At 32.1% G+C, this 16758-nt stretch overlaps 1 protein-coding gene across 1 annotated transcript in view; it reads left to right on the forward strand.

Annotated features, from left to right (window-relative positions):
• The first annotated feature begins 1016 nt into the window (after nt 1–1016).
• Nucleotides 1017–16758, forward strand: part of LOC143080564 (plexin A3-like) — a 42922-nt gene continuing 27180 nt past the window's right edge. Inside the window, exons 1-6 of the mRNA XM_076256471.1 lie at nt 1017–1184; nt 4386–4586; nt 6523–6657; nt 9974–10029; nt 12411–12553; nt 16156–16264. Of these exons, the coding sequence (XP_076112586.1) occupies nt 1037–1184; nt 4386–4586; nt 6523–6657; nt 9974–10029; nt 12411–12553; nt 16156–16264 (792 nt within the window). The 5' untranslated portion in view covers nt 1017–1036. The remainder of the gene's footprint in view (nt 1185–4385; nt 4587–6522; nt 6658–9973; nt 10030–12410; nt 12554–16155; nt 16265–16758) is intronic.

Below are 16758 nucleotides of genomic sequence, written 5' to 3' on the forward strand. Positions count from 1 at the left end.
TTATATTTAATGTGTTTCCCTCGGTTTTAGTTTGATACCCCGATTTTGTTTTTTGTCCATGGATTTATGAGTTTTGAACAGCGGTATACTACTGTTGCCTTTATATGCCATTTTCGTACAATGACGTACATGTTAAAATAAGAGTTAGGCGCCTGCAAAAACTCAGCCACATTATGTTTGTGTCTACCCTAAACCCTAATGTAATCAAACCATTTTTTCCCTAAGCAAAAACACTACGTTTAGTAGTTTTCCATCAAGTGATACAAGAAAGAATTTAATTGAGCAAATACAAATTTAGATTCTATATTGTACAGTTACCTTAGTTAAAATTAACTCTTATGTTGCTGTTCGTTATCTTTTCAGTTGTTTTTAAGTCTTCAGTTCTAATACTTCACAGCATAGTAAAACAGAGCCCTTCTCAATTACTTTACCATAATTAAGATTATGCAAGTGTACTATGGTGAATACAGAACTACATTTTCAATGTCGTTAACAATATCACTGTACTTCTTGATAATCTCCATTCATGGTGAATGGATGGATTTTCTAATTCCAGTTGCAAATATTTCATTCATATTCAGACACATACAAGAATAATTGTTTTTTTCCTTAATTGATTCATAGACAAACCATTAATCCGAATCATAGCTGACATAAATACGGAAACAATGTTTTCTACAACTCCGCTAGGAAAGTCTTTTCTTGTTGTTTGCAATTGCATTGTCAGTTTGATTTTAATTTAAGAGTTGTAATATCTCGTCCTAACTCTTTTAAACAATTGAAAATAAATATACTATCCAAAGATAAACAAATATATCCATTATGTACTTCATTTCTCCTTATGCTTTATAGGCGTTTTCTTTTTTTTCAATTTTTGTCAGAATATATAAGCTGCTAATGCAATAGTATGTATCTTTAGATTAAGATCATCTCTATATTTGTCATCAGTATCACCCTACATATAAATCAGAAGAACAGTAATCCAGTGTTTTATTTTTGTTTTATTGCAGATAACATGGCATTCAACAGTTCAGTTATGTTTAATCAAATTTTCATTGATCAGGATAGTTTAGTCAATGATGGAGATAAAAAGTCATGCGTCAAAATACAGCCATCTACAGAACGGATAGTGGTTGACATCAACGAAACTAGCATCGTGAATGAGATTTATCTTCATCTCAATGGTATTTCTCATTATAATAATTAATAGCCGAACTAAATATGTATGCTTTGTAGTAGTCATCATTTACAGTGAGTTATAAGATTGACTGTTTTCGTGGAGATTGACTTGGTACAGTCATTTCCTTGTAGAAATTATTTTATATTATCATAACGTTTTGTTGTGTTTGCCTTTCACAGTACAAACATGAGATTATAAATAAAAAGAACAGAACCAGTTTCAATGTAATTAAATGCATATTATAGTATATGTCTATCAGATAGCAATACAATGACACAAATATACAAGACAGGTAATGGGCAACATGCAGTCTTCAACAATAGAACAACAGCAGGTTCTGCCTACTAGTATAACAAAACACATTTACGTTTAAATATGCACATGTTTGCTGTGACGAGTCAGAATTCATCAAATTGTATAACACGTATGTATAGATTATAACATGGCCTTTTCCATATTGGCTCTGGTATCATCCCGAGACTCCCATATCGGCCTCGAGGCTTTAGCCGAGGGCCGATATGGGTCGAGGGATGATACCAGGGCCAATATGGAAAAGACATGTTATAATCTATTGATCACATATCTAAGTTCTGCAGAATAGAGACACAAAGTTCAATTATTACAATTTAATAAAACATAACAGGCAAAATTTTAAATTTTGCATCACAAAAGTGTCGTTAAGGACGCGATGACGTGACGTCATTTGGAATCAGGGCACAATATCAATATCGTCTTTTTTGCCCCGGGCAATTTTGAGGTTATTGCATATGCAAAACCCAACGTATTCGTAACAAATATGTGATAAAGATAATTATTGTGGATGTGTAATTTGACCTGCTGTCATTAGTACAGTTAAGGTAAGAAATACAAATGATCTTACTCACACGTGGACTTGACGAAGCCGTTAACTGGTGCTATTTTTTACTGAGCGATTGTCAAGTAGAACTTACCAGAATGTCGTTATAGATGTTTTGCTTACATACGACCTGATGCTGTACCCTTTTTTTTTTTTACATCTATATGATCTATGTTTGATAGTGTTAAAGTTAAATGAGTAAAAGTTGCTGTTCGTTTAAAACATTAATAATGGCATACAGTCAAATACCAAATATATAGGATCCTCGGACGTCTCTTACGTCTTCAGATATAAAATTCGATAAAGTCCTGCTTGTTCTGTAACACTGTAATTAGAACGATGTGCATTTTCTTGGTATAAATTCAATTTCATTTATTGTTTTATTAAACTTATATTTCAATAAGATTTTTGTATTAAAAAGGTCTTAATTTTTTTAATTAATTGTTTTTCCAACACCTTTAAAGTGTTGTTAGAATTGCATTTTATGATTCCTCAGGTAAAAATACAAAATAACGAAGATGTAAAATATTCAACATGTTCAATATACCTCAGATGTGAATTAAGGATTGAATACTTTATGCAAAACGTATTTCTCTGCACCGTTTTAAAGAAGCGCGTATGTTAATTGTATCTTGAAGTTCATTTATGCGTTGAACAAGAAGTGGTATTTTTCATATAATTCCACCTTATGTAATAATACTGTATTTTGATTGGATGAGAAACATGGTATTTTTCACCAATTTCTATATATTGAGATTTTCTTTCCTCTGCCGGGTTATTTGCCATTAGGGAATTCCATGTGCCGGGGTATTTGCTAGCAAATACCATGGCAGATGGGAAATACCCTAGCAAATACCATGGCAGATGGGGAATACCATGTCTAAAAATAACTCAATGAATTATTTCTATTCTAATATGACAAATTCATGGTCATTCTAAATATATGGTTTCAGATGAAATATTTAGGATAAAAAGTATCATTATTGAATTTGGAGCGAATGACGTAAAAATTCCTGGAATGATGTCATAAATAAAACTCACGGAAACAAATTGTCAAACGGTCACATAAAACTGGAATCCACTTGTATTACGCTTCACTGAAACTGATAAACAAAGTGAAGTAGTCAGCCGAGAACCAGCTAATTATCATAAAAAGGGAGATATATATATACAGTCAGTGACTGTACATAAAAAAATGATAAGAAATGATTATACAGTCAATGCAATTTGACTGCGCAAAGAGCACAGCTACAGTGTATACAAAAATTATACATTCAAGTCGAAATTTCATATGATACCTGATTATAATAAACTTTCTGAGGTGGAACATTCGGTGGAATTAAACAATTATATCATGCTTACAAGGGGTATTTGCCAAAAATACCGGTTTCGAGGTAATCAAATTTCCCTCGCCTAACGGCTCTGGAAATTTGTACCTCTCAACCGGTATTTTTGGCAAATACCCCTTGTAAGCATGATATATTTGTATATAACATTTGATTAGCGTATTTTAATTAAGCCAACAAATGTGGTTCGATAATCTTTGATATCTCTTTGGGTTTATTTACTCGATCTATGTACACAAAACAACTTTTGTTGTGTAATCACTGTGTCTGGGTTCTTTTTTAGGATGAACAATTATTTGTATTGGTATTATTAGATATACTTAATAGATATAGGAAGATGTGGTGTGATTGCCAAAGAGACAACTCTCCATCCAAATAACAATTTATAAAAGTAAACTATTATAGGTCAATGTACGGCCTTCAACGCGAAGCTTTGGCTCACACCGAACAACAAGCTATAAAGGGCCCCAAAATTACTAGTGTAAAACGATACTTATACGATTAATACTTATTAATGTGTTTTTCTGTAAAATCTGGTTAGAAACATGCACAAGATCGTAAACTTTTGTAAATGCAGTATTGAACCGTGTATAGAGTAAACTAAACTATATGTTGTCTTCAAGATTTATCATTTACAAAATGTATCGCAGAGTTGCTGTCTTAAAGTCCTATGCACTACATCTCAATGTTTTTTAATTTCAGCATGAATAAAACGGTCTTTTTTTTCTTTTTTCATTGTTTAGATTTGTTTTGCGAACTTGGGGGTTCTATCGATTTAAGCAGCTATATCATTCTAATATATATTCATACCAATGAGTTCGCGGATGACTTTTTATGCAGAAATAAAAACGGAAAAACATATAAAAACTAACAAAAACCCCCCCAAAAAACACAAAAAAAACGCAAACGAAACAAAGAAATTGCCACATCCAGCCACCGTATAATGTACAAAAATTTTCTATATCTTCAGCTAATTTATAAACTTAAATATTTATCGTTTTAGTAAACACTGCCATTAGTGGTAACCATACTATTTATGCATCAAACTCAAGTGATTTGTCGGAACATAAAACTGTTTTATACAACAACGAGTCGTCGCCACCCACTCTGATTACAACACGTGCTGTTTTCCGATATCTTATTTATGTATTTCCACGACAGGATGAAAATTCTTTATCTGAAATATGTGAAATTGGAATTTTTGGTGAGTATTATTATCAAAATAGCATAAAAGCATAGAAAATATTATAATTGGTAGGAAACCCCTTAAAAAGGTTTTATTAGACATCTTTTTATCTTTAGACGAATCGGAAAATGTGACTATTACATGTTTGCCGGTTAGTCTAAACAACGTTTAATGAAATGGATTTATTTCTGAAATTTTTTTTCTGAACCAGTTTTTTAACTAAGAAATCTCATGATCTATGGCAAGATAGTTTTCCACAATAGTACATCCCTGGTTTCAGTGACTCATCTTCATTGAATTAAGCCACCGAGACCAGGGCTAGACAAGTTTCCACAATAAAAACATTTCGTAACAGGGCATTTCATGGTCTCCGTTTTGGCTTTCATTATAAGTTCATGGATATTTCACTTAGGAAGTACTCTTTTTTTGTTTTTGAAAAGGTGAACTGTCATTTTGGATTATATGTCTACCTGTACATGTGTGTAGTATGAAAACAATCACTCTTCCATTTTTTTCGGAAAAACATGGTGAATCTTGAATAATACAATATGAAGTCTAGGTCTTGATGGCTTTTACCAGATACATGTGTTTGCACAAACACATTTCCAGACTTTCGTCTTGCTTAGTGGGAAAAAGATAATATGTATAGCTGCCTCATTTAGAATTTCATAACAAACTTTTACATTATCGAAAAAAAAATTTAAATCTCAACGAGTACTCAAATATCGCTAGATAGCACCGACTACCGAATACGATTTGAATACTCGAATAATAGTTTTCCGGTAAGGACATCATCCTCTTTTTCCTGAAAATAACTTTCTGGATACAAACGCACCATTGACTTCTAATCAACACACCTTGTTTTTATTTAAATGATAAGCATTTTCATTACGATTACAACATGTTACTGTTGTTTGAACTGATCTGACTTGATAAAATTTATTTTTCAATAGGTTTATTTAATTATTAATGTAAAAATTATTTTTTACTTAATGAGCAAGTGTAGTAAATGAAGTATTAACTAATATGTATATAATTGCTGGGACTATTATCTAATCCTCAAGAATTGTGTAGATGGTTAATTGCTCATAAGATAACTACCCATAATGCATAAAAAAACATTATTAAAGGTGTTTCAATTTTATAAATATGTTTTCGTGCTAGTACTTGAGTTTTGCTCAGTTAAAACATCGAATACACGATTAGTAATTATCATTCCCCGAGTTGACATCCCGAAACGAATAGTTCCTTCAAGGTAGCAGCAATAGAGTAAAATATATTAAACCCTTGAACAAATTGCCAAAAGGACGACTGATATGCAATTTTGACCTATTTGTTAAAGATTGAACATCCAATGGATATAGTGAATAAAACGTCATTAACAGTCAGTGAGAAAAAACATGACCATTTGCATTGACAAGATATAGGTATCGACAAATTGTAGAACCGTGACTGTAAATATTATGTTTACATCTATAATATTTAGTTTGGTTGTAATCTAATGATCACAAAATAAAAGTTTATACCGATAAACACAAAATTCACATATCGAATTCAAAATCAAACTTGCAATATAAACAGCTGTACTCACAACACATGCTATCTTGTTTATTGACATCAACATCGTTTTAATAACAATGCGATTCATATTTTCTTAATTGTCTGTGATAATTCTGAATGAATTGCTCTGTTGAGAGTTCTACTTATATGCTTCTAGTTTTTTGCTTCAGTCGACAAACTACTGTTGTCCTTCTTGAGCATAGAAAGTACATTGTAGTTCTTATCAACGTCTATGCATTGATTTATATTCAGTTTAGCTTATATAGGCTGACATGACCTTCTAGCCTGGCGATTTAAAACATAATTGTCACTTAAATTCAGCAAACAATTACACAACTATTAGAAGCGTACTAGAACTTAATCCTTTTTATATCTTGAAAGCGTTTATTTTTAGGTTGTCCTCGTAGTTCCTATGGTCTACTTTGTAATGAAACGTGCCCTCAAAACTGCAGGGGACCATGTGACCTAGACACAGGAATTTGTAAATTTGGATGTGAGAGTGGATGGATAGGCAGTAAATGTGAAACAGGTATGAAACAAAGATGCAAAACAAACCAACATAATATGTATATACAAGTCATACAGGTAAATGTGCTTTATCTTAACGTTTTTTTTTTTGTTGTCGGATTACAATCGAATTGAAAACTCTCAAGATATTTCTACATCAAGTTGAGGTTTTAAATCGTTGACCAAAACATAAGAAATCAAGCAGACATTAAAAATTCATTTGTTAAAAAAGTAAACAAATCATGGAAATACACCGTTGTATAAATACGCATTCGGTGACTGGTACCATTCAGCAACATCACAGTTTAGAAAAAGGGGACAAGATTTATGAGTATGATGACCAGACAAAGTTGACCTGAAGAATGTTTGTTCTATTAAGGTCCTGTTAGGTCATACAGCTCTTACCGTTTTTACACATCTCTTTACCTGAACCGATTTCGCCTTAAAAGAGGGACGAAAGATGCCAAAGGGACAGTCAAACTCATAAATCTAAAACAAACTGACAACGCCATGGCTTTATGTTTCCTGAATCATGAAAAGATTTTCGGTTGAATGACATTTATAAGTTGTTCGTTTTATTTTTTGAACATATCCGTAGTAATCTGTGGTACAGACATATCATCCTGCATGTGTTGGCGGCCGTAAAACTTTCGACAGGATGCTTCAATTTTGCAACTTTGACCCCTGGTTTCAATAGTTTATTTGTGAGTTGTTATCATCTATCAATAAATAATGATAGGAATAAAAAAAAAATAATAATTGTATCAATTGGAAGAAATATACTACATATGCCGTCGCTGCGTATGCTGCAATGTTGAAACCACCCCTTTTGTCGCAAGATTATGAGTATCCACATCTGCCATTTCTTACATGTATAAACGAAACAAAACACTATTTATTCTTTCGATCTGTCTTTCAGTTTAGAATTTTAGATACTAGCGTTTAGAGTTGAGAAGTCAATATATTTGTTTTATACTATACTCAAAAAAAGATAAATATAGATAATTAAATTGATACCAGTGGCTTATTGGATTTATCCAATCGAGATAGTTGAATTATCAGTTTTAAAGTCCGAGCCTCGGCACTCAGTCATTTTAGTATTTAATTCTTATATTTTTATTTGAAGTTAAGAGATTATTGTTTGTATGTAGATGTAAAATATGCATAAGATCAATACTTTAACAATCCTGTGAATAAGAAAATAAGCATGCACTACTTATATTGTTATTCTTAATTTATAGCTATGAAGTTAATGATAAAATCAAACTCGTCATGTGCATAAGTGTAGCGTGAAGAGCAACCAGACCAATTGATGTAACAGTTAATTGGACATTAAACTTAATTTAAGATACCTCGATATTGTTGTCTGCTAAAACTATATAATATAATATCTTTATACGAATCATACGCACATATTTGTTTGTATTTTGTAAAATCCACATTAGAAACAACGAGTGTTTAATTATGTAAAAACACGACAAAAATTAGCTAACAAGATATAATTAAAGTGTAGTTGGCAGTTTAATTAGGGTAAGTAGTAGCCTCCTACTATTACAAAAAATGCATTTCGTTGGAACGTCTGGGTTGTTCCTACAAAAAAAAGTCCCATCGTTCTAAAAATTGATAGCTCCATATAGATTTACAGTGAATTTCAATTATCCGATTAAAATATTCATAATGGCTGCTGTTTTAACAGTTTTTTGTTCCTAGAGTTAGCAGGGAGAGGAATAACCGAGGCTTTAACCGATGTGAAAGTTTGATCGCGTGGCGATTAAAACATTTTCTGTTTATGTTACAATTAGTCAATATTGATAAAAGCGTACGTTAAAACAGTAAACCTCGATAACGTGAAATCAATATTTAAAACAAATAATTGTTTGAACACACGAATAAATCGACTATGTAAAAACTATTGCAATTCATTAACAATTGCTATGCTTTGACAATATAGACCTGTTGAGTAAATGTGTTGTCATATTATACGAGAAACATTTAAATTCCAAATTCAAATTTATTTATTTTAATACTTAAAATTGAGAAAGGAAATGGGGAATGTGTCAAAGCGACAACAACCCGTCCATAGAGCAGACAACAGCCGAAGGCCACCAATAAGTCTTCAATGTAGCGAGAAACTCTCGCACCCTGAGTCGTCCCTCAGATGGCCCCTTAAACAAAATGTATAATAGTTTAGTGATACTGGACGTCATACTAAACTCCGAATTATACACAAGGAACTAAAATTAACAAGAATGTGTCCAAAGTACACGGATGCCCCACTCAATCATTTTCCATGTTCCATGGACCGTGAAATAGGGTAAAAATCTAATTCGGCATTAAAATTAGAAAAGATTGTACTATAGGGAACATAAGTTTCAAGTTGATTTGACTTTAATTTTATCAAAGACTACCTTGACCAAAAACTTTAACCTGAAACTCCCACTTTGAAATTGGGGTCAAAAAACTTTAATTTTGCACTAAAATTAGAAAGATCATATCATAAGCAACACGTGTACTAAGTTTCAAGTTGATTGGACTTCAGCTTCATCAAAAACTACCTTGACCAAAAACTTGAACCTGAAACTCCCACTTTTATTTTCTATGTTCAATGGACCGTGAAATTGGGGTCAAAACTTTAATTTGGCTTTAAAATTAAAAAGATCATATCATAAACAACATGTGTACTAAGTTTCAAGTTGATTAAACTTCAGCTTCATCAAAAACTATATTGACCAAAAACTTTAACCTGAAGCGGGACGAACGAACGAACGAACGGACGGACGAACGGACGGTACAACGGACGGACGGACAGAGCCACAGACCAGAAAACATAATGCCCCTCTACTATCGTAGGGGGGGGGCATAAAAATCACAAGACTAACAAAGGCCAGAGGCACCTGACTTGGGACAGGCGCAAGATTGCGGCGGGGTTAAACATGTTGGTATATCTTTAGGCAAGAAATTTGTAACATGCCTAAATACACTGGAAATAGTCATGTCCCTACTTCTCTGACTTCTTCAACTACAAACTATTTTGAAATTATGATAGTCAATTGAGAAATCTCTGTATTTTATAAAACTTGAATTTGCTGGCTTCATTTATCCCGTTGTTGAGTTAAGTCCCTTTATTTAATCATTTGATGAACATGGAGACAATTTTTAGGTGTTTCTTGTTTTTAATCTTATTCTTGTTTTAGATTCCAAAAAAAGATTGCGACAAGGAAAACTCTATAATATGACAATAGAGTAAAATTAAAAAAATCTGAAATCCAAAAAAAAACACAAATTTGAAAGTCCATAATAACAAAACGTCTCAACTTTTAGTGGTTTGTGTGTTTCAGATGTTGATTGTGTCGTCAATGACACGTTCGTGGTTTGTCTTCCACAGAACATCAAGGTAAGAATATTCTGCAAAAGATTTTAAACAGTTCCATTTCACTCACACATCTAAATCCCACTAAACGCAAGGGATGATCTTTGGTGTATTGGAAGAATTTACAGACTTGGTTCACAATATGAAACATTTCATGCATTTATAAATTATATTAAGTGATTTGGATAGGCAGGGCGCAATTTCAGATTGGTAACTATAAATAGCATATTTTCAAATCTAATCTCTATCACAAAATCATGATACAATGTTAAAGTTTTAACAATATATAGCATTTCAAAGACTGTGAACATTGAAAGATTACAATCAAGTTCATACGTTTATGCTCTGTCAGACATGTAACTTTGTTTAACTAAATAAGGGAAACTGAATGATATGTTAAATTTGTCTTAAGCAAATAAATCAATTTTTACAAAAATTGAGTAATGTGCTTCATTTTTTAAAATTAATATTATTTAAATAAAACATGAGCATGATAAATGCTTAATTGTTCAAGGTAAATTCCTCAATCTGTTCCGATTATCTCCGAAAGCAAAAAGGTTCAACATTTTAACGGAGCAGCAAGTAGATGGAAAACACTGATTGGTCGACTGACACTTATTGAAACGTTGATATTGCATCAATTGATATCACCTGGCATTGACATCAATGAATAAGGGGGTTCGCGGGTCTAAATCATTTTTTTTTTTTATTGAATATAGGATTTCGCTATTTTTTTTCTATAAATAATTTTTTTCTCATACCAAATGGAAAAATTAGATAAAGATATGGGGCTCACAATCTGACTTTGATAGAAGCATGCATTTTTGTTAAGGTATTTCTTTCTGTTCAACTTTTTTCCCGTTTGAATGGTTTTTCACTAGTAATTTTAGGGCCCTTTATAGCTTGTTGTTCGGTGTGAGCCAAGGCTCAGTGTTGAAGGCCGTACATTGATCTATAATGGTTTACTATTATAAATTGTTATTTGGATGGAGAGTTGTCTCAATGGCAATCACACCACATCTTCCTATATCTTTATAATAGGAGAAAAAAGGCAAAATCGAAATAAAAAGAACTAAATCATAGAAATCGCTTAAATTTTAAAATAGTTTAGTTTAAGTACAGTTCATTGGAATAAAATTATAAAGATTATAGATCATCGATGAGTTAAAAAAGTTATTTCAATTTTAATGCCATTAAATGGCATTTTTTCACCAAAGGGAGAAAATTTGGCGATTTTTCAATGATATAAACATTTAAAAAGTCATCTGGGATCGAAACGAACTTATCTTTTTCGTTGATTTTTGTACCATATTATAAAGTAACAACTAATAGTGTAATAAATAAAATTTATAATGAAAAAACAAATATTTCAATTTTTGTTGATTTTTTTGTATCCTTAAGTCTCCTTAAATGCAGTTAAAAAAATGTCTGGCTAAAGATTACTGATCATTTTGAAATTTCACAAAGAGCTTTGTGTCATAGATTTCTGCAAATGGTTTAAGTTATAATAATACTTCAGTAATTAATTGTATAATTATCATGTACATTGTTTACAAAAATGTAAAATCAATAAAATACTGAACTCCGAGGAAAATTCAATTGGAAATTCCCTAATCACATGGCAAAATCAAATGTCAAAACACATCAAAAACGAATAGACAACATCTGTCATATTCTTGACTTAGTACAGGCATTTTCAAATATAGAAAATGGTGGATTGAACCTTGTTTTACAACGCTCATCCTCTTTCTTGTACGACAGTCGCGTCAAATATAATAATATTGATAATGATGTGTGAAAAAAAAACCAGGCGAAAGTGGTAAAAATGTCACAAATAAAGGTAAAAAGTATACTTCGGTAGGTCGTATTCGTGAAAAGGGAACGGGATTGTACATGTAGTTACGACATAAGGAAAATATCCGATGTACAAAATTTGTTTGGTCTTCATTTTTGAGATATAAAAGGCAAATGAAAGCTTTTTACTGAAACAACTTAGTAATTGTAAATGGTATGTTTCATTGGAGTCATAGTATTTATATATAAAAAAAATAGATGTAAAATCACAACATTTTGTTTGTATGCGTTTGAACAAGTATACTATATTGCCACACTCGCATTTATTAACACCGATGAATTGATAACGATGCACTTTCAACCGTATACAAAATAGACGTAGGTATAAAAAGATCTACAATTCTGATCAAACATCTAGACCCTATATATTCACTACAGGCAAGGAAATTTATTAAGTCTTTGTTTATCGAAATCAATTAATGTTAACTAGATCTTGATATATATACACTTGTTGAATTATATATGTATCCCTTTGTAAAGTGATCGAATGGTTGCAATCAGTAAGACCTGACGGCCTTTTCTATATGACTGTTGTATTTTGTATCAAATAGGTGAATCCATCCAGTGGACCGGTTTATGGTGGTACAGTTGTGACAATAACTGGAAAATACATTGGAAATGTTACTGATAATATTGTTGTTGCAATAAGTGGAGTACAATGTCACAACATTACAGTTATAAAACCCGACACTAGGTAAAACAAATATGTTCTGCATATACACAAAACAAAAATATTGTAACAAAATGTCAATCGATTATTTAACTACAAAACAATGTTTGTTTTAAATTTAAATGTGGTGCAATGACGTTTAAAACGGTCTCAATTAACATAAATCAACTTTCATCGAAGACTTTACTGCTGTGTATGAATAGAACTCTCATAATTAATCCATTTTCTAAAAAGTGTTTGAAAACTAATTTAGTAGATACGAATATGCTTAGTTACACCCTACGCAATAAAGTAGCGGAGAGTATAATGTGTTTGACTCGCCCGTCCGTCCATCATTCTGTCTGTCCGTTCGCCCGTCAGTACATCAGTCTTGTTATTGTCATCACAACTTCTTTGAAACCACACAACAGAATTTCTGGACACCGTTTTAGATAATAAGGACATCTTATGTAGATGTGCATATCAACAGGAAATTAAAATTCAAATTATTTCTAGGAGTTACGCTCCTTTGATGTTTTTTGCCACATTATACTACTGCAACAGTTTGTCATCGCAACCCTATGAAATAAAATTGAGAATGGAAATGGGGAATGTGCCAAAGAAACAACAACCCGCCCATAGAAAAAAACAACAGCAGAAGGTCACCAACAGGTCTTCAATGTAGCGAGAAATTCCCGCACCCGGAGGCGTCCTTCAGCTGTCCCCTTAACAAATATATACTAGTTTAGTGATAATGAACGCCATACTAATTTCCAAATTATACACAAGAAACTAAAATTAAAATAATACAAGACTAACAAAGGCCAGAGGCTCCTGACTTTGGACAAGTGCAAAAATGCGGCGGGGTTAAACATGTTTGTGATTTCATCATATGAACATCAGGCACAATCCTTCCCGTTAGGGGTTTAGTATCATACCATCATAACATATATGAGAAGAACATAACCCGTGTCATGCCAACAACTCGTTTTTTAATAAATCTGTTTAGTTCCGATGCAAAGACCCTATAAGTGAATCAATATTAACGCCAAAATATGCAATCTTTAATGACGTGACAACAGTATTGTAACTATATCCCTTCTTAATAAGTCTATTCAAAGGTTTTGTTAGTTTTTGAGGTGAATACTGACACCTTTGTGCTTTATAAAGAATATTTCCATAAAAAATTGGATGTGAAATATCTGAACGTATAAGAAGTCTGCATGTTGAGCTATATTTTTGAATGATATCCTTATACCGATGATAAAATTTAGTAAATGTTTTGACTAGGATGTGATATCGAAAACCCTGGTGTAATAATTTTCAGTAATATATAAATTTCTCTCGTTAAATAAAGGCAACAGTAGTATACCGCTGTTCAAACTCATAAATCCATGGACAAAAAACAAAAACGGGGTAACAAACTAAAACTGACGGAAACGCATAAATATAAGAGAACAACGTCACAACACTACAATGTAACTAACACACACAGAAACGGACCAAGCATCAGACAAAATCCCACGAGAATAACAAATATAACATCAAAACCAAATACATGAATTTGGGATAGACAAGTACCGTGACACGTCTTATCGCAATGTCAATTTACACTCAAAAATAAGAGAAAACAAACGACGCAACGTTAAATTGTAACACACACAGAAACGAACTATAATATAACAATGGCCATATTCCTGACTTGGTACAGGACATTTTTTTAGGAAAAAATGGTGGGTTGAATCTGGTTTTGTGGCATGCCAAACCTCGCATCGAAAACATTGTTACATACACGAGCGAATCGTACAAGTTGAAATATACAAACATCGTAAGCACACCAAACAATTTTATTACACTTTGTAGGTAATAAGGACATACTATATATATACTCCAAGTTTTTTCTAGGAGTAACGCCCCTTTGAACTTATTTGCTTCAATATACTACTGTAACAGTTTGTCATCGCAACTCTTCAAAACCACACAACAGAATTTCACGAATCTTTGTAGAGAATAAGGAGATATTGTGTCCATGTGCATATCGACAGGAAATTATGATTCAGGTTTTAATCTGGGAGTTACTCTCCATTTAACTTATTTGCCTCAATATACTACTGCAACAGTTTGTCATCAAAAGTCCTCACAACAGAATCACATGATTTTTTTTACATTATAAGGACATACTTTGTAGATGTGGGTATCGACAGAAAATTATGATTACATTTTATTTTCTTACAGTTATTTTGTTTGTCCAGTGACAATGTGAGGGTGTGGGGGAATGTGAGGGAGCTCTCTAAAGTTCTTTAATTTTCTATGATGTGTCTTGTGTATTATTATTTGTCGTTTGTCTTTTTCTTTTTCATGGCGATGTCAGTTTATCTTCGATCTATGAGTTTGACCGCCCCTCAGCTGGTAGCTTTCGACCCCCTTTTACACTTAACACTAGTACACTTTAAAGGTATAAGTTTATGCTGAATTTTACTAAATTTTATTTTCCATGCAGTAAAGGTGTAACAATTTAGAAAAGGCCGTCAATTTAAACTGTTTTATAATACATCAGTCGACCTAATTTACTTTTTGAAGTTACAAATAAGATAATAAATTGGTTAAACATCTGAAATATATCACAATTTCAATTTTATGTATTTGTCACACTTGAACCGAAACAGTTGGGGTTCTTAGAAACAATCCACTATTAATGATTTTGTAGAGATCATGTTTCACTTTTTGAATTTGTAATAAAACTAGGCTGCATTCATTCCAGTGATATGGAATCAACATTATTCGATGTTGTAACTGTAATTATTCAGGTTAGTGACATGAAAAGTGATCGTGTACCAAGACTGCATGAACATTGTAACTGAGAATTTATTTCTACATAACTCAATGTCATGTCGAATCCTTGAAAGCTCAGACGAAATTTAACAGGTCGACAAAGATATATGCATGCCTTGTCCGGAAAATCATTTTATGCCGGGCAATTATTAAGACCATTCTGATACTGTTTTCTGGCTGGATAAGGAAATAAGGGGCTTCAAAAAAGACATTTTATGCATTAAATAACTGCTACACATTTTCCATTCAGTATTTTTATTGTGAGTAAAAAATTAAGTTCGCCTCCAGTGCAGGATGAGATAATGGAACCTTTATCACAATACGTTTAACCTCCGTAAGAGCCAATTTCTGATAGTTGGAGGTGGCTTTCGTCTTGCTACTTGGTATAACACCTTCTTTATTAGTTTCTTTAACATTTTTTTCTGACTGCAAATCATGATTCCAATGCTAGGACATTGTAATAAACAATTTAATGAAACTAACATAACCAAAATGTACAACAATAAAATGTGAGTCTTGGTGATTGGTGCTCGAAATAAACAAAGAATCGAAAACCAATACACTTAATCATTAACACAGAACAAGTAAACTAGTACCTCAACACCAGTTCATTATGGGAATATTATACGATGCGGAGTGGGGTTTGTTACAAAGTTGGTTAACAACAGGATAAATACACAATCATATTGTTTATTATGACCACAATCCCAAAATGAAACGGTTTTTGAGTATTTAGTATATAAGTATTAAGTATACTTTAATTTTGCATAAATGTACCCCTTGACGTACTTTTTTCATTTTATCTCTTTGCATAGGTTGACTTGTATTATCGGAGAAGGTAATATCCCACAGGCGAAGGGGTTATTCGTTTCAGTAAATTCAAATAGTTTCAGCGACTCAAATACTACATACTTCAGCTTTAAGGTATTTTATAGAAAAAAGGAAAAAGGCCTAATACATTGTAGTTTTAACAATACTTAACATGTCTTAAAGATGCATAATAATTTTATTTTAAATTGTACGGAATTCCCCCCAAATTTGAATTAGAATAACAGATATATATTTACACGAAGGTCAACACCTTCCAAAAAGTACAACATTTTAATAATTTGATGTATTTAAAGTGCTTTTCAATATCATCATCAGAAACGTTCAAACTGAAATGTTTACAACCAATAATTTACAATAACTGAATACTTGACACTTGATATCGCCAAAACTTAGAGAAGTATATTGAAATTCGCGTAAGGCCAACTTTGCCTTAAGGAGTTAAAATCTTAGATAAATACATACATGCATGCATACATACTTACATACTATACATCTCAGAGATTTAAAAACAAGATGAATTCTTTCGAATATTGTTTTATCTTTTTCTATATCGTTTTCATTGACGATTACTAAATACAAATCAAAAA

The sequence above is a fragment of the Mytilus galloprovincialis genome, chromosome 1 (genome assembly GCF_965363235.1).
Source record: "Mytilus galloprovincialis chromosome 1, xbMytGall1.hap1.1, whole genome shotgun sequence".
NCBI lineage: Eukaryota > Metazoa > Mollusca > Bivalvia > Mytilida > Mytilidae > Mytilus > Mytilus galloprovincialis.